This window comes from Helobdella robusta (genome assembly GCF_000326865.2).
Source record: "Helobdella robusta unplaced genomic scaffold HELROscaffold_43, whole genome shotgun sequence".
Taxonomy (NCBI): Eukaryota; Metazoa; Annelida; class Clitellata; order Rhynchobdellida; family Glossiphoniidae; genus Helobdella; species Helobdella robusta.
The window spans coordinates 1,092,448-1,111,623 of NW_008705028.1; the positions used below are offsets into that span (position 1 = coordinate 1,092,448).

Consider the following 19,176-nt stretch of genomic DNA (forward strand, 5'->3'; position numbering starts at 1 on the left):
TTTCATAAATTGTTTTTAAAATGAAAAGTCCATAAACACATTTTAAAATGAGAATAAACAAATTTGTGTGTTGTGTGTGTGTGTTGTGCATGTTTGCGTGTTGGTTATCATATCAAACAAAGTGTTAACATTACTAAAGGTTTAATGCTATAACATTTACCCGAAATATGCATGCTGCTATATTTTGATACGATGTTTAGACTTTTAACTTTCACTGTTCTCCAAGCGTTTTATAGGCACCGTTCATGTCATACGTACAATGCTTTAATGTTAACGAGTTGTTATATTTCAGTAGGCCATAGTAGCATGTTGTACCAATTTAGCCAAGCAATGGCGGATCTAGGGTGGAAGCCGGGGAACACTGCTCCCCCCGTTATGAGTAATTTTAAGTATAAAATCGACCGAAAAATGTCGTCAGCCACATTACCACAAACCTTGACCTTTTTCCAGTGAAAATTTTGGTCCTCCTGTGAAAATTAGGCCCCCTGTCAGCATTTTCAAAAATTTGCCCTCCCCCCCCCCTTAAAGTTGTCGGGGTCCACCATTGTAGCCAATGGTGTATGTAATTCTGAATAACTGAATCATTATTATTTGAAGAATGACAATAATCACACGTGGCTAGCTAGCTTTGCGCTATGTTAACTTTTTATTTATTAAGATTTTTGGAATAAATTCATCGCAGCCGTTTCATCCAAGTTTTATGCTCCATGCACCTGCTTCTTCCAAACAATCAAAATTTTCATTTCATCCGAACGTGGCAGTTGAAAAAGCTTTCAAATCAAATGTACAGCCGACAAAAATGAATAGGCGAAACAACTACCGCACGTAACTTCAAGCATTAAAAGATACGTAGATAAGCGCTAACTAATAATAATAATAACCAACGTAATATTATTACCACTACCGTTATTCTAATTATTAATATTTTCATTAAAATAATTGATATTTTGAAATATGTATCTACTAGCAACTATAAATATTACGTTTCAGCTAATGTCTTCATCGTTATAGCTTGCATCAAGATAGTCAGTCACTTAATGTTATCTACTTTTCGTCATTTCATCATCGTATTTTATGATTTCATTATATATATATATATATATATATATATATATATAAATTTATTTGCCTGACGCATGCATATGTTTGATACTAACTAATTAACTATAACTCAACTATTTACTTCATCTTCAACGGCATGATGACTATTTATTATAATTTAATTTACCCTGTCCATATTTTTAGATTTCAAAAGTCTAGTAAATTTAATTCTACCCCTTGCGAGTTCTTCTTTTATTGTTACGAAATATATGAGATTAATTCGTTCGTTAATTAATAATCAGATAGATAATAATGTATAAATTAAAAGAGTAGATTTGTAAATTTTGTTAAGTTGAATAAAGGTATATTTTCATAGATTTGAATTTAACTAGAATTTCTCTCCAAAATCATATGTCAAAAAAACGTGCATTGCACGTAGTAACGTAAGTACGACATTGTTTTTCATCCAATTGCTGTTTGTGTCATTTGGTTTCACCTGCCCTCGTCAAACCCAACATCATGACCCTTGTACGACATAAAATTGTACCAGCCAACCAACAATCCAACCGACAATTAATTCACTAGTGACGTCATTATCATCTCATCTTCTCATCCCCATCATCAATGTTATCACCATTGTCCTTTCTTCCAATCGTCGCCATCGTCCTCATCCACAATGTCATGAACTTATCACCTCATCCGTCTTCATAGACGTTGTCGTCATTTCGCCGCCACCATCCTAATCGTCGTCATTATCAGCATCAACGGACAGTTCCTATTATAGTTGTGTAGTTCTTGTACATACCTACATGAGGCACATCTAACGATAATGATAATTAACTTTTCTTATTCCTCGGTTTCCGGTTTTACTCTATTTTGGTTCCCTTTTAACGTTTGCATAAAATTACATTATTTTCTTATTTTACTTAATTTTACCGTGAAGTTTAAATATTTTAATTTTAAACATTCGTTCATTTATTTATTTTATTCACTTTGTACGGGTATTCTAGATAATTATAATATTAAAAAGACGTCATATATATAATATATAAATGGTTTTTCCCAATACTATACATATATAATACTTTGTGTGTATATATATATATATATATATATATATAATATATATAGTGTAAATAAATTTATATTTTTTTCTTTTAAGTATTTTTCTACCACTATCGTCATTAATAACCGCTTTCTTTGTCGGCTCAGCTAAATATTGCGTTTTTGTTTAGTAGCGTAAAAGACACAGACAACACCTTTAGACCTACAGACACATATATACGTACATACATACACATACATACGTATATACATACACATACATACACAAACATTCATGCATACAAACAAACAAACAAAAAATACACTAACGCTTAATTGAAACATATTTTAGCAGGTCACACGCGCATACTCTGTCATAAGTTAGCACTATACATATTACATATACACATTACAAACACTTTGCAAAACTTTCAAATTTATTAATCAAAATAAAAAATATTATATATATATATATATATATATATATATATATATATATATATATATATACACATATACATACATACATGTTAAATATACTTGTGTATTGTTATGTTTGACATAAAGAAAAAACTACAATAAAATGTAATGAAAACTTGGACGATGATGTGTTTGTTCTATAAAAGTAATTCCATAAAAGCCAGAATACTGTGCAGGCACATTGAACTTATATGCCTGGTCATTTGGGTTAACTGCGTTTTTCCCCTGCTGTGTCTCATTAATTTGGCTAGCTATTTTTCCTGTGGCAGTGCGTTTTACCACGAATCAAAAAAGTAAACTCAAAAGGTAACAGCTGATTCGAAATGGGTACATCTTCAATTATTCCTCAGATTTATTTAACGAAGGAGAAAATCCTGAATTCGTTCGGATTCCTGCGGTCTTGAAGATCACTGACTTACTGTAAAAAGATAATTTTGAGCAAACTGTCGCAGGACAACCGGCTGCTCCAGACAAATGGAAATAATTCAACTGTATCGGTCAGCCAAATTGTATCAATATATTTTGTCCAGTATGTTTTGACCGGACACCAGATGCACGGGGACCAATAGAACTTGTAGCCACACCAGTAGGTAAGCTACGATACGCAAACAACTCACGGGTTTTCGAAACTGTGCAATTAAATTAAAAACCAAAAATGATTCAATAAAGTTTAAATAAAAATTTATTCCTCCAGACAATTAATCCAAACATGGTGAACAAAAAGTTAATTCATACAAATAGGTGAAAAATATTTCCAAAACTACATAAAAATTTAACTCTATATAAAAAAAATTACAATTACATTTAAAATTCGTATTTATATACACAAAATTGCAATGCATTTGCACTGCGTATGTCTGGTTGCTCATTCATATAAAAACACGTCAAGCAATTATGTTACACACTTATAGAAAATATACAATGTAAACACAAGTATTAATTAATGGATCAGTTAAGCGACGTAACAGATCCATGGGGCGAAGCACGTAATGTATGACATTTGAGTTCCCGACGGGAGCCTTAAAAAGACGTGCCGACATCTCGCCATTACTCAAAATTGATCAAATAATCACTACAATAATTACATTAACTACTGTTAAATGTGATCAGTTGACCACAATGATTACGACAGAAGCCAATATTAGTTATTATTATTTTTTTAATTATTATCATTATTTTTCATCATCATCATCATTATTATTATTTTTGTTATTTACTAATTAATACAATCACTGACTGAAAAACACACGTGCACCACTTACACCACACACACACACACACACACACACACGCACATAAAACACACACACAGCTGTTTAAATTCAGTAAAAAATAATAATATAATGACAATAAAAAATAAATAAATGAATTAATAAGAAAATAAATAAATGAATTAGTTAATAAATGAATGAATGAATTAATAAATGAATTAACAAATAAATAAATGAATAAACAAAAGAATTAAACCTTCGTTAATAGCACACCGAGCAATCAAGTTCATAAAACATCCACATCGTCATTCATATCTACATTAAAAAACATATATTAAAATACGCATACACATTCAATTAGAATTATTTATTACACACACACACACGCACGCACACACACACACGCACGCACACACACACACACACACACACACATATATATATATATATATATATATATTTAAAGTAATGTATGTGCGAGTGTAATGTACGTTGTGTCAGTATACTCATATCATTATTGATGACGAAGAATAATTAATAGTTGGAAAATTTTATTTGTTTCTAGAAACGAACGGTTTATCATTAAAAATGCTGCTACTGCTGATGATTCGCTTTTTCACTATCACCACCACCATCATCATCGTCGTCGTCACTTTTAATCTTTTGATCAACATCGTCATCACCATCACCACCGTCATCCTTCTTTGTTGAGAGAGATGTTATGCATGGTGGTGATGATGTGGATGATGACGGTTTGTTGTCGGTTTGTTTGTTGACAACATCAACAGCAACATTGTCAACCTCATAGAGATTGTTTTGGTTCGAATGTTGATGCAGTGACGCGCCGCATCCTTCATCGTCTTCAGGATTTTGCTGCTGTTCTAATGGTTGCTGTTGGTCTGAATGCAGTTGTTTTTGTAAAAGTTGATCAACATTTTGTGGCTGGTGCTGTTGTGCCGATGATTCTTGCAGATCTTGAGATGGTTGAGAGTATTGTTGTTGTGGTGGTGTTTGAATGTTTTGTTGTTGTTGTTGTGGAGTTTGAATGTTTTGTTGTTCTTGATGTTGCTCAGAATGTGGTTGCTGAGGATGTTGTTGCAAGAGTACTTGTTGCGGTAGATTCAGTTGAGGAGCCTGTCCCGCAAACCTCAACCTGATCATCTCAACAATCCTCTCCACCGACTGATTTAGCCGTTCAGCAACTTGTGGTCGCAGTGTTTGTTGATTGTTGTTGTCCACTTCCACTATGGATGCGGAAGACAACATCGATGTTGCCGTTGCGAGAACAGTATTCAACAATTCCATGTTGTTGTTGTTGTTGTTGAGATCTTGTTGATTTGGTTGAGCTCCAATCCTCAAGAATGTTGGTGCCGATAACGATCTGCTAGTTGCGAAAAGAACATTGACATTGCTACCTTGCTGAGTGTTGTTGTTGACTTGTGAGGTTGACGCTGTTGCAGTTGCAGGTTGTTGTTGCTGATGTTGTCTCATGTCCTGTTGCTGTTGGGCTTGTTGTTGTTGAATTTGTTGCAAGATGATTGGCAGTTCATAATGGTGGAAGAAGTAGATCATGGAATGCTGTTATTAATAAGTTGATGTTGCACGTCAGCGTTGGTCTGTCAGTGTTTGCAGTTGTGTGTTTTTAATGTGTAATGTGTATTTGCAATCTTTTTTTCAGTTTCAGTCGATCCTTCACAAATCCTATGTAGTCTGATCGACTCTCCAGGACTGTCTCGTTTCCACAACTCTTCCTTCTACGAGGATATGGAGACAGATAAAATTGGTGACGGCTTCCCAAATTTCAGTTTCAAACGTAAGAAACCAGAGTTTGCCCTGGTTCCCTTATTGTTTAGCATCAACTCTCCAATAAAGCTCCAGGTTGCTTTTCAACGCTGTGACGATGGTACACCAGTTTGCTAGAGAACCGATGAAAACGTTTTCAAGAATATGATTAACTGTAATTCATGCGACAGTGTGCCATGTTTCAAACTCGCAATGGAAAGTCGCATTTTAGCAGTCAGTGGTCTGAAGGAGACAGGTTTCCTATTAGAAATCAAACACTTTGATAGCTACAAGTCCACCACCTCCACCCTCAATAACGAAGCTACATCCATGCATCTGCTGAATTCGATGGCTACTTCTGGAGCAAGTGCAGAATAACAATGGTTGTAAACGTTGCAGTACACGTGAAATGTTGCCAAAACATTTAGGGAATGAACTGGGAAGACAAAGTAGCAACACAGCACTTGTGGAGATAGGTCACAACGGACATCGGAACCTGCTTACATAAAGCTTGGTTTCGTTAGACTGGGCAAGTCAGGAGCATATTTGATTCCTGAAATCCTAAACAGGTCTTCTTTAAAAAACTTGAATGTATAAATCGCCTTCCAAGCGACAAAGTATGGTAAATTACTTAATGACATATGCACGAAAGAGATAAATTCTCAGTCAACGGTTGTCGCGTTAGAGACAGTGCAAGTATTGGCATCTGCTGACAAAAACAGGTCCACAACAGCAAATGCCAAGAACCGTGAGCCTGCGTGTCACCAGACCAACAAATTGAACTCCGTGCTCGTACGATGACCTCCGGTTACACAGTACATAACAGTTGCAGATGTTGGTGAGGTCATGTTTTTTTAGTTGTTATTGTGCTTATAAATTGTTTTGATGAGAATGCTTATGCTGTTGATGTTTTAATGAAATGAAGATGATGATTCAAACACCAACATTTCACATCCCAAATAATACCAGTAACAATATAAACAACTATAGTAACAACAACAACAACAACAAAAACAACATCAATCTCAACTGCAATATAAAAACAAAAAACAACAACAAACAAGCAAGAAACAACAACAACAACCTGTATGAAGAGCCATGACGTCAGGAGAGCCAAGCCACTGTACAGACCATTGAAACGATAATGGTACGCATAGAACGCAAAATGGTAGAGGAAGAAAAATCTAATGAAGACATCATGATGTAAAAGACGGAGACATTATTGGTGGCGAGGCAGATAATTTTTAATAAGGAAGTGAACAAAACCGAACCATTCAAAACGACACAATATTGTAACAAACAACAAACCACCCAGCAAAACAACAAAAAAACACAAGAAACAACAGAGTGAGCACCAGGGCTACGACGTCTCGACATTAATTTATTTATTTATTAATATAATTTATCGGGTTAGTGACGTTTTTATAATAATTCATTCAGATAGTAAAAACATAAACTTTGGATACTCTGTTATATCACAACAACAAACAACAACACACGTTTAGACGACATTTTCCCCGAGATCGGGGGTTGCCGTTTGGCTACCTATGATGAAACCGAAATACCCCTCGACGCCATCCACATCTGTCACTCGCCTCAGTATCACGCAACCCCGCTTTCACCCTGTCCTTCTTCATCTGCTCTTTCCATCTCAATCGCGGACGACCCCTTCCTACCACTCCTTCAACCTCGAACTCCAACGCTCGCCTAATCCCGACCCTTTCATCCCTTCTCAACACATGTCCATACCATCGCAATCTCGATCTCCTTATCAATTTCACAATGTCCTCATTCAGTCCCATCATTGACATCAGCTCTGTACTACTCCTCCTATCCTTCACTTTAACCCCACACATCATCCTCACCATAGCTCTTTCAGCCCTCTGCAGTACACTTTCCTCCTCTCTCCTCAACACCCAAGTTTCACCACCATATACCATCGCTGCTCTCACACATGCTTTATATACCCTCCCTTTCATCTTTACTGACCATTTCTTTCCACACAATACCCCACCCAGTTCCCTAAATTTCATCCATCCTACACGAATTCTAGCCGTAACTGCGCTTAAACATCCTCCATCCGCGTTCAGCTTATCCCCTAAGTAAACAAAGCTTTCCACTCTTTCAATACCACCACTCAACCCCGTCCTTGCGTCCGTCCTATTAATCACACCATGAACACATTTCTTACATTTGAACGTGCCTTCCACCTTTTTCAGTGCCCCCCTCATACCACTACATCTCTTATGCACCCATTTCTGACATCCTATACACAATACAGAGTTAGCCTTCACTCTCCTGTCACATACCCCACAGGGGTCTATTTTACTTATCACTCGCTCCCCACCTTCCCCACTCACCATTACCTTCGTCTTACCAATATTAACTTTTAACCCTTTCTTTTCAATAACACTTTTCCATCTGTCAAATTTTAACTGCAATTCTTCCATGCTATCAGCCATCAAGACTAAATCATCTGCATACAAAATCTCAAATAATAACCCTCCATTATGTTTCCACACACAACATCCATCACAATTGCAAACAGAAACGGTGATAACACTGATCCTTGATGCACTCCTACCTTAAACTAAAAACGTCCGACATCCCCCTTCCAACCCTCACCATTGTCTTTGCCCCTTCATACAGCTGCATCACAGCTTTAACAAGTCTCTCATTCACTCCTTTCTTCCTCAACGCCCATTCAATGACCTTCCTCGGTACTCGATCAAAAGCCTTTTCTAGATCCACAAAACACATGTACAATCTTCGTTTCTTCTTTCTATAATTCTCCTGCAACATTCTCACCATGAACAACGCATCCACCGTTCCCCTACCAGGCATAAACCCACACTGCATTTCATTAACTGTCACCATATTTCTCAACCTCCTCTCAAGCACCCTCTCCACTACCTTCATTCAGTGCTCTAGCAATTTCACACCCCTATATGACCCACAATCTCTCACATCTCCTTTGCCCTTATACAACGGCACCAACACACTGTGTCGCCAATCCTCAGGTATACCTTCATCATCAAACATACTGTTAGCAATTCTGATCATAACTTCAATTCCTATCACCCCACTCGCTTTTATATGTTCTGCCGCCACTTCCGAAACCCCTGTCGCTTTACCTAGTTTCATTTCTCTAACTGCTTTCTCTACTTCCTCCATCGTCACCTTCTCTATAGGTCCGTGTGTGACCGCGGATTCCACATCTCCATCCCACGCATTCTCTTCATTCATCAACCTTTTCATATGAGCTTTCCACACCTGAGCTTTTTCCTCCTCATCTATGCACAACTTGCCAGATCCATCCCAAACACATCCATTCCCTATAACATCTTTCCTATCCCTCATTGACTGCTTTGCTACTTTGAACATTTTCCTTGAACTCACATCAAATTCCATTTCCTTCATTAACCTATCTGAAGCTTTCGTCATTGCAGTTGTCACTGCCTGTTTTGCAACCTTCTTAGCCTTCCTATACTCAAACTCCGCTTCCTCCGTCATGTCCCTTCTCCATACCCTAAACCTCTCCTTTTTGACCTCCAAAACCCTTCTTATATCTTCATCCAACCACCACGTCTCACCATGCCTACACTTTCCTTTCGTCCATCCACATACTTTATCTGCCGTAGCCAACACACAGTCCCTGTATCTCTCCAAAACATCTCCATTCTCACCACTCTCCCAATTTTCAGCCACCTTCACTTCAAATGCCTTCCTCACCTCTGCATCCTGCAACTTCCATGTCTTTCTCTTTGCCACAAACTTATCCTTCTTCCTCCTCCCCATTTCTTTTGATGTCACATCTGGTTTACAAGGGAACCAGCGCGATTGATTACATATAGGTCAGGGGAGCATAAGTCGATGATAGACTATATATTGGTAAGGGCCAAACATAGGAAGTATGTAAAGAATGTGAAGGCGATACCTGATATGCTGCAGCATAGTATGGTTGTGATGGACGTCAAAAAAGAGAAGGTGCTGAAAAATTTAGCAAAATTCAACGAAAATGTGGTTTCTCCTAATTCTGATTGATGAACAACAGTGGACAGCCAAAAGTAAGGCAACAAAAGAACTAAGCCAAGATTATATATGTGCAGTCAGTTATGATGAACAATGTAGTGAGGAATCAAAGAGATCTCTTAAAAATGGGGAGAACAAACTGCTCTGGCCGATTTTTTAATTGTCTTATAAATGTGCCAGCTCCATAGTAAAAAAATATTTCTTCAGGCCAAATATATACTAATCCCACGAAAGGCATCTTTAACCAATCATCTGAACAATTAATATTTTTTAAATATTGCAATAACTATGTTGGTTCTACTTTTACTTTTCGTCATTGCTGGTTGTCGTCATGATTATAAAAAAAATGTTTACTTACACTTCTGTAAATGAACGATAAAAGTTTATAATTTAAAATTCAATTCTTAACTATGGCGGTCTTATGTTTTGTCAATAAAATCAACTGCCAAAATTTTGAATGTTCAGTGATTGCAGTCTATTGTTGTCACTTGTCTCGATCTCATGCTGGTCTCGTTCTGGTTTTTACCTCTGTCTTTTCCTTGGATGTCTCGAGGCTTGTTTGTCAGACGTCTCTTGTCTTGCACTCGCAATATCTCGGTCTTTGTCTTGCATTGGAAATAAATTATTTCTTGTCACAGCCCTGATGTGACATCTAATTTAATAACCAACGGCAGCGGCATAAGGAAAATGCCCACAGAAACACGACCCGTCATAAACACAGCAACAACGAACACAAAACAACAAAGCAGACCTTAGCCAATGCTTCTTAGTGACTGCAGTATGACAGCAGATGGCGTCATACTGATCAGCTATCCATACAATGAGGATTATGTAAAAAGCTGTTGTCGTGTCGCTGAAGAACTCAGACATGATGGCCTCCATACCTTTAACCAATCAATCAATCAACCAATCAATCAATCAATCAATCAATCAATCAATCAATCAATCAATCAATCAATCAATCAATCAATCAATCAATCAACCAATCAATCAACCAACCAACTGAACAACCAATCAATCAACCAACTGAACAACCAATCAATCAATCAATTAATCAATCAATCAATTATTCATTTATTCGATCAATCAGTCCTGTGACATTTATTTCTCATGAAATTTTGTTGTTAAATGAAATTTTGATTCATTTAGTTTATGTTTACTATAACCTGCCATTCACAAATCTTTCTGTTCAAGATTAACTAATTTAATTTTTTATAAATTTGGTTTGTAATTTAATAATTCTTCAATTATAATATGCATACAATGTTTAATTTTGTTTTCCAACGCAATTTCTAATTTCTAAAAATATTTAAATATTATCTTATCAGACACAATTTCACATTAAGCTTTAAAGCATGAATAAATCAAATAAATAAGATTGAGTCTAGTTTAAAAAGGTTTAGCTTTAACCAAAATATAGCCATCGTACGTTATTTCTCATTATTCTTGGCAGAAGCATCTCACACCATATCATAGGTACGAAATTACATCGTTTTAAAATAATACAGAGTCAGAAAAGCTTCTTTCTAATCAGGAGAGAATAAAAACTAATCTATAACAGTTAAACAAATGATATAAGATAAGAACAACAAGAAAGATTGTAAACATTTATTGCTCGCTATGACATTTACTATCAGAATATATTCAGAAGCTGCCGGTACAAAACAATCTAGAAAGTTGATACCATTTTCATTATGGATAGATAAGTATCATTAGGCTAGGTTAGTTCGTTAGCTTAGTTCGTTATTCCACCATGGAAAGACTTGAAACACGCCGTGCCAGTAAGTAAAACCCACCACAGCAAGAACATCATCATTAAGAGCATCATAAACCACCAAAACACCATCTAAAAACAAAGCATCAACACAACAGATGACATCATCACATCATCACCAACAAAACAGTGACAGCAAAAAACGATGACAAACCAACGAGAGCCAGTATGACGGTGAGTAGCGGTGCTGCGGGGAAGGCCAGTGATCTGTTCATCTCCAGCATTTGCAACAGGTCAACTGTTACGTTACGTGTCATTTTGTGTTACATGCCATGCCATTTAAATATCATGTTACCAAGCAACAAGTTTTATGTGATATTGAAATGGCAAGTTATACAGCACATGGTGTTTAAGTAGTGCAAGCTTTTTTTTGTTTTTTAAGTTATATATCCTACATATATCTTATATAAACCTTACATATATATCACATATATCTTATATAAACCTTACATATATCTCACATATACACATATATCTTATATAAACCTTACATATATCTCACATATATCTTATATAAACCTTACATATATCTCACATACATCTTATATAAACCTTACATATATCTCACATATACCTTATATAAACCTTACATATATCTCACATATATCTTATATAAACCTTACATATATCTCCCATATATCTTATATATATTACATGTAAAGTGATAACATCACCACAGACAATTACATCATGAATAGCAACACAAACGAAACTGACTCACCGATGAAAACGAATATCTGATGATGCGAGTATCTCAACAGCATTGATACAGCCAGGGTCTGTTAGTGAAGATGGATAAAGGTTAAAGGTTACTCTCTCTCTCTTTTGCGCTTGCTTCAGATGTTTCAACGACAAACACACACAGCGTACATGAATACGCGTGCAAACCACGCATCATACACATTGCATATGATAAGCGAAGATCTCTTTGCATTCGAACCCAGTCACTGCAGCAGCAACACCAGGCGCCTTTAACCATTCAGCCATCACGCCGCCCAGTAATAATGATGATGATGATAAGGAGGGTAATTATTATGATGGAAATAACAAAGACCATAATAAGAAAGAAGAAAATGACTGGCAAACAAAGGTATTGGTATATATATATATATATATATTAGGGTGGTCACAAGAAATTTTTTTTCAAAATTTTATCGGGGGAACCCCCTAAATTGTGCCACTTGACTAAAAAATGACATTTGTAAAGTTTTAGCTCAATTGAGCTAATTGAGCTCAATTAGCTCAATTTAGCTCAAATAATGCTAACCCGTGCCTCATCGAGGTTGAAATTTCGAAAATTTTGAAAAAAAACGCAGTTTTTGGTTTGTAAAATAAAAACGGTTCACTCTAGAAACATGATTTAAATTTTATTTTGTTCATTGATTAGTTTTTTTCAAATGTTACTATGATCACTATTTAGCTACTAGTTATAGTTTCTGACATATTTGCATTGTTACAGATACACATTGAAAAAACGTTGAATTTCTCCATAACACAAAAACACACAATAACTTATTTACTATTACTAACCCGGGTGCTATATGTTGTTTTTATCTATTAATATTAAGATCTTTTGGTTTTTCTACGATTTTTCATTTTTGGTAAGAAGCAGTTGTACATTTTATGGGAAATTACTTCCAGATATGTTAAATAAAGAAAATGTTGAAAGAGTTGCAGTCTTAATTAGCTGTGGAGTAGAAGAACAGTTAATTGGAGTTCCCCAATTAGAAAATAGTGATGGCAGTACAATTGCAAAATCTGTTTATTCAGAACTTGGAAAGTGGAGTGCACTAGACAAGATTCAAGCAATGTCCTTTGACACAACTGCCGTGAATACTGGCCGCATTAAAGGTGCTGGCGTTTTATTAGAGCAATTGATGGAGAAAAAATTATTGTATCTTCCATGTCGCCACCACATTTTGGAGGTAGTTTTTAGATCCGTTTTTGATGCCGTGATGGGAAAGACTACAGGCCCTCAATCGGATATTTTCAAAAAATTTAAAACTGAATGGAACAACATTGATAAAAAAATGTAAATCAGGAGTTAAAGATAAAAGTGTAGCCAGCAAATAGATTAATCCGGGTCAAATTTCAAGTTATCTTCTAGAACAATTAACAGTTCATCATCCAAGGAGCGATTACAAAGAATTGATTAATCTTTGTCTTATATTTTTAGAACGCTTTCCGTCAGAAAACATCGTGTTTGCGGCTCCTGGTATTTTCATCACGCAAGGTGGATGGCAAAAGCGATATATTCGTTGAAAATATACCTTTTCAGCGAACAGTTTCAACTGATAATTTTTGAAAAGCAAGGATTCCATGATATTTGCCTATTTATTATAAATAATTATGTGAAAGTGTGGTTGGATGCCCCGAAACCTGCACTTGCTCCAAACCAAGAATTACAATTGTTAAAATCTTTGGTAAATTACAATAAAGTCAATAAATTTATCTCAGATATATCAGTTTCAAAATTTATCAACCACATATAGTACCTTAATCCAGAGCAGGCTGTTTTTTCATTATTCGATGATTCATTAAGTAATTGTGTAAAAAAGAGAGTGACAACGAAATTAATATCTCAAGCAAATGAGGATGAAGAACTTGATGACTACTGTGATATGAAACCACTAATAAAAATAAATGAAATATCAGAAATATTGGACAAAAATGCGGACTATTTTATTTCATCACAATCAAGTAATTTTTTAAAAAGATCTAATATTAATGATCAATTTTTGCATACCAATCCAGAATTATGGAGTAATAACGAAAAATATTTAAAGATTAAAAAGATTGTGGACGGATTAAAAGTTACAAATGATACAGCAGAAAGGGGTGTTAAATTAATAACAGATTACAACTCATATATTGCAAAAGAGGAAGATCAAAAACAATATCTTTTGCAAGTAATTGTTGAATGTCGGACAAAATTTCCTGGTTGCTCAAAAGCCTCCTTATCCGAGCCTCTACCTTTTGAACAATGAGTTAAAGTAGAAATTTATTTGATGTATAACAACTATAAACAATATAATATGAATTAAAAATGTGTTTATTTGTTAATAATAGTGATTTAGATACAACCGTGTTATTTTAAAAACATTTCTTTATAAACAAATTAAGTTATTGTGTGTTTTTGTGTTATGGAGAAATTCAACGTTTATTCAATGTGTATCTGTAACAATGCAAATATGTCAGAAACTATAACTTGTAGCTAAATAGTGATCATAGTAACATTTGAAGAAAACTAATCAATGAACAAAATAAAATTTAAATCATGTTTCTAGAGTGAACCGTTTTTATTTTACAAACCAAAAACTGCTTTTTTTTCAAAATTTTCCAATTTTTCGAAATTTCAACCTCGATGAGGCACGGGTTAGCATTATCCAAATGTCATTTTTTAGTCAAGTGGCACAATTTAGGGGGTTCTCCCGATAAGATTTCGAAATTTTTTTTTTACATTTAGCGTTGTAACCACTCTAATATATATATATATATATATATGAGGTTAATGATATCAACTGATTATGAAGATAACGATGAAGATGATGACCGCTTAATGACAAAAATGTTAGAGATTAAAACGATAATAAATTAATTATTTCATAAAAAATGTTCATTAAATCTGATACTCCAACGTTATAGCCGTCAATGTAAATGCCAACTTCATCAGTAAAATGTCAACTAACATCACCATCGTCACATCACCATCGTCACATCATCATCGCTTCACCATCATCATCACTTACAAAGACTACCATAATGAAGGCAGCAGCAAGGTACGAGCTCTTAGCCATCCAGATACTCACGAATCTGTAGTGTTCACCGTTCACAACATTACGCAGATAACCTGTGTGCGCGCGCGTGTGTGTGTGTGTGTTACTTGGGTGTATGTGTGTTTGAGTGTGTGCCCAATCGTGTGTATGTTTGCATCGTCAGTGTAATAATTGTCATTGTTATTATCATTATTCCAATTATCACAGTCAGACATCGTACTGTAGAGATGCATAGATGCATAAATGGGCTTTTTTTATCGTCGTCACCAACATCACCTCGTCATCACCATTCAGCATCATCACCACGAACTGACTGACCTTTATTAGTTTCATCCTCCGCAAGTTGTTTGACACTGGACATGAGAACGTCGTCATATCCAAGAAATTCATCCAATAGGAATCTGCTCAGCTGGTCACCAAAACATTCGTCTTTCATAGGATCTGTTTGTGTGATTAGGTGTGGGTAATATCTGTGTGTAGGAGCGTGTTTAGATATGTGCATCTAAGTTTCAGTATGTTTAAATTGGCGTGTGTGCCCATAACTGCATACAAGTTAGAATAACACAAAACTAGCCAGTCGGCTAACCTAATACAACAAGCTTCACGGAGATGTTCAGCTGCTGCCTGGTGTTCGGTGTCAGTCTCAAGAATCCATACTCCAGTGAGTATTCAACTATGTACTTATCTTCAGGCCAGACTGTCAGTCGAATGTGTTGTGTGTGTGTATGTATGTATGTGTAGGAGTATTATTATTATTATTATTATCATTAAAATTTATGAAGCGTTTATTAAAAACAATAGTGTTAATTTTTCAAAAGCGCTATCCTATAATTAACAGAAATAGCTGAAAAAGTAGATAAAATAAACCACAAATAAATCAGTTCACAGTTATTGATTAAATAAATGAATCTTCAAATTCTTCCTAAAGTTTTCAATTCCTGAATTGCACACCCTCAACGACCGTGGCAAACCATTCCATACAACCGCCCCCGACACTGCAATATTTCTTGTTCCTATCTGCAAACGAAAAACAGGCACAACCATCAAATTATCATCATCAGATCTTAGACTTGCGCCAATACGCAAATTTGATCTCTTCTTATTGAACTTGCATGTCAAATATTCTGGCGTAAATCCATTTAAAACCTTGTACATTACCATACAGATTTTATATATTATCCTTTTATTGACAGTTAGCCAATGTAGGTTCCTCAAAATTGGCGTAACGCGATAAAATTTAGCACCACCTGCAACAATTTTAGCAGCTCTATCCTGGATGGACTGAAGCATCACAATCGATCTGTTCGGTAAACCATAAAACAAGCTATTGCAATAGTCCAAACGTGAATGGACGAACGCGTGCATTAATGACTGTAATGTTAATTTGTTCAATGATTTTTTTAACTCGATTCAATCTTTGCAGTTGGAATGAACATGTCTTCACAATTGTTTTTATGTGATCATTCATAGTTAGTTTGGTGTCAAAAATACACCCCAAATTTGTAGCCCTATGGCAAAACTGAACATTTTCATTTTGTATTATAACTGAATTAATACTGTTACAGACGTGAAGGCGATATAAGAATTGGTAATTATAAATTAAAGTGAAGCGCTTGATAATTTAATTAAGAGGCAGAGCCAATAAAAACCGTATTGTAAAATGTCGATGATTGTAAAAGAAAGCGAGGTATAAATAGACCGACAACAAGAACGATAAAAAAAGAGAGAGGGAGAGAATAGAAGAGAGGAGAGAAAATAGAGAGAGAAGTGCAGGAAATAACAAGGAGCGACGAGAATTACGAAGAAGTCAGAAGTTTCAGGCAGTCCTATTATCGCAGAGATATTTTGTGTGCGCACTGCAAACAAATTAGCGATAACGCCCAAGGAGAAGTTTGTCGCGAAGAATTCTACACGCGGTCTGCGAGTGAATTACGATAATCTTCCGAGAAGTGGATACTTAGGATTTACGGTCAAGAAAGAGCTTAAGAAGAGCTTAATTATTGACGATTAGTTTTATCCTGTGATTTAACTGTTGATTAGTTATTGTTTTGTATTCTAACGATTTTAACGATCGAACGAACGAGTGATCGATTACGGCAATTGCCAGCTCTGTTTTCTTTCTAATAAAGTCATCTAAAATAAGTCTGTTTAGGAATTAAGAATCCGCGTAAAGAGAAATAACCATACCCTACAAGTTAAAAGGGTCGGTTATAACAATACCAACCCTTGATAACTGCTGCCAGGTGCCTATAGGAAGAAACTGGGACTTGCACTAATTCAATTTCAGATAATTACACGACATCCAAACATCCAATTTATTCAAACATTCGGTAAGCTTGTTAATTTCAAAATGGAAGGTATCAGGTTTACTACTTAAAATTATCTGAATGTCATCTGCGAAAGCATGGTATTTAAAACCAAATGACTCGATAACTCCATAAAGATCAGCTGTATATAATAAGAACAAAATAGGTCCAACAGAATACCATGATCTACACAATCAAAAGCCGCAGACATATCCAAAAACGTCAACAGAGAAACATTTTGCTCATCAATAGCAGCATACATTTCTGATAAAACATATAACAAAGCAGTTTCCGTAGAATGGTAACGTCTATATCCAGACTGGTAGAGAGGAATCAATTTATATTTATCTAAGTGTTTTAACAAACTTTTTGCAACGACGCGTTCGATGACTTTCGACACAAAACACAAGTTTGAAACTGGTCGGTAATTCCTTAGATTACTCCTATCTGCATTATTTTTTTTCAAAATTGGGAGAACAATTGCATGCTTACAACGAGCAGGAAACGCACTAGTTGTCAAGCTTAAATTGACAAAACTTGTCAAAAAAGTAATAAATAAATCTAAATACTTCTTAAGAACATAAGTAGGAATCAAATCCAATAGACACGTCTTTGATGGTAAATTAAATATAATCTTTTTTAATTCCGTTTCAGTTACAGGTGGAAAAAATGAAAACAATTCATCACTGTTTAATTTACTTTCATCAAAAGCTGGTCGATTTGCAACGTTCGTAGCTTGTCTAACTCTATCAATTTTCTCTTGAAAAAAATTTAAAAATTGATCAGAGCTATAATCTGGCGCTTCTTGAATTCTTGAATTGAAATCGAATTGTTATTGCATAATACTCTGTTGACAATGCTCCATAGATTTTTAGGACATAGATTTTTATAGATTTTTATTTTATTTATATTTTTTTTCTATTTTTAGGACATAGATTTTTATAGATTTTTATTATCATCGATTAATTTTTTCCAATAAGAATTTCGTTTTTTTGAAAAAAGCTTAGTTTTATGCTTCAAAGCTGTGACCCAATCACCCGACGCTCAGGCAGCAAACAGTTTCTATATTTTCTTTCTTTTCTTCGACAATCTGCTCTTGCAATGTAACATTCCTTTCAAACCAAGGACAGATTAGATCACACCTAATTTTAACATAACGAAGTGGTGCGATTATATTAACTATCTTCGTCAATTCATCATTAAAAATATTAAATTCACAATCAATGTTGTCGCTTTGACACAGTTTAGATAAAGGAGATTTTTCCACAAGCGTTGCTAAGTCATCACCATTCATATACTTCCAAGATCTGACTAATTTTATCTTTGTCTTGTTACATAATTGTTTTATTGGTATTTGAACCAAAACCAAACCATGATCAGAGTAGACACCACTTGGTAAAACTCTACAATCTGTAGCCTGGAAATCACTAGAACTGGCAATTAAATCGAGTATACCACCAAGAACATGAGTCGGTTTATTTACATGATATGTTAATTGAAACATTTCAAAAACTTCGAGTAAACGAATGGTATTTTGATCATTAGCTCTTTCAAGATGAACATTAAAATCACCCGCTAGCAAAACATTTGAACTTAGAACAGAAATATTTTCTAATACATTTACCAGTTCTTCAAAAAACAAAGCACTAACCAATGCTGAGCCAGGTCTGTATACCGNCAACAAAACAAAATCTGTTTTATTTATTATGAATCTAAGAGCAATAGCTTCA

General features: G+C 35.1%; 1 protein-coding gene across 1 annotated transcript in view; it reads right to left on the reverse strand.

The window, feature by feature from the left end:
* Window positions 1–3,234: 3,234 nt before the first annotated feature.
* Window positions 3,235–19,176, reverse strand: part of HELRODRAFT_114071 (hypothetical protein) — a 19,789-nt gene continuing 3,847 nt past the window's right edge. Inside the window, exons 4-12 of the mRNA XM_009025771.1 lie at window positions 15,727–15,837; window positions 15,459–15,581; window positions 15,114–15,214; window positions 12,086–12,143; window positions 11,519–11,602; window positions 10,342–10,474; window positions 6,643–6,742; window positions 4,233–5,354; window positions 3,235–4,202 (exon numbers count right to left, since the gene is read on the reverse strand). Coding sequence (XP_009024019.1) covers window positions 4,371–5,354; window positions 6,643–6,742; window positions 10,342–10,474; window positions 11,519–11,602; window positions 12,086–12,143; window positions 15,114–15,214; window positions 15,459–15,581; window positions 15,727–15,837 — 1,694 coding nt within the window. The 3' untranslated portion in view covers window positions 3,235–4,202; window positions 4,233–4,370. The remainder of the gene's footprint in view (window positions 4,203–4,232; window positions 5,355–6,642; window positions 6,743–10,341; window positions 10,475–11,518; window positions 11,603–12,085; window positions 12,144–15,113; window positions 15,215–15,458; window positions 15,582–15,726; window positions 15,838–19,176) is intronic.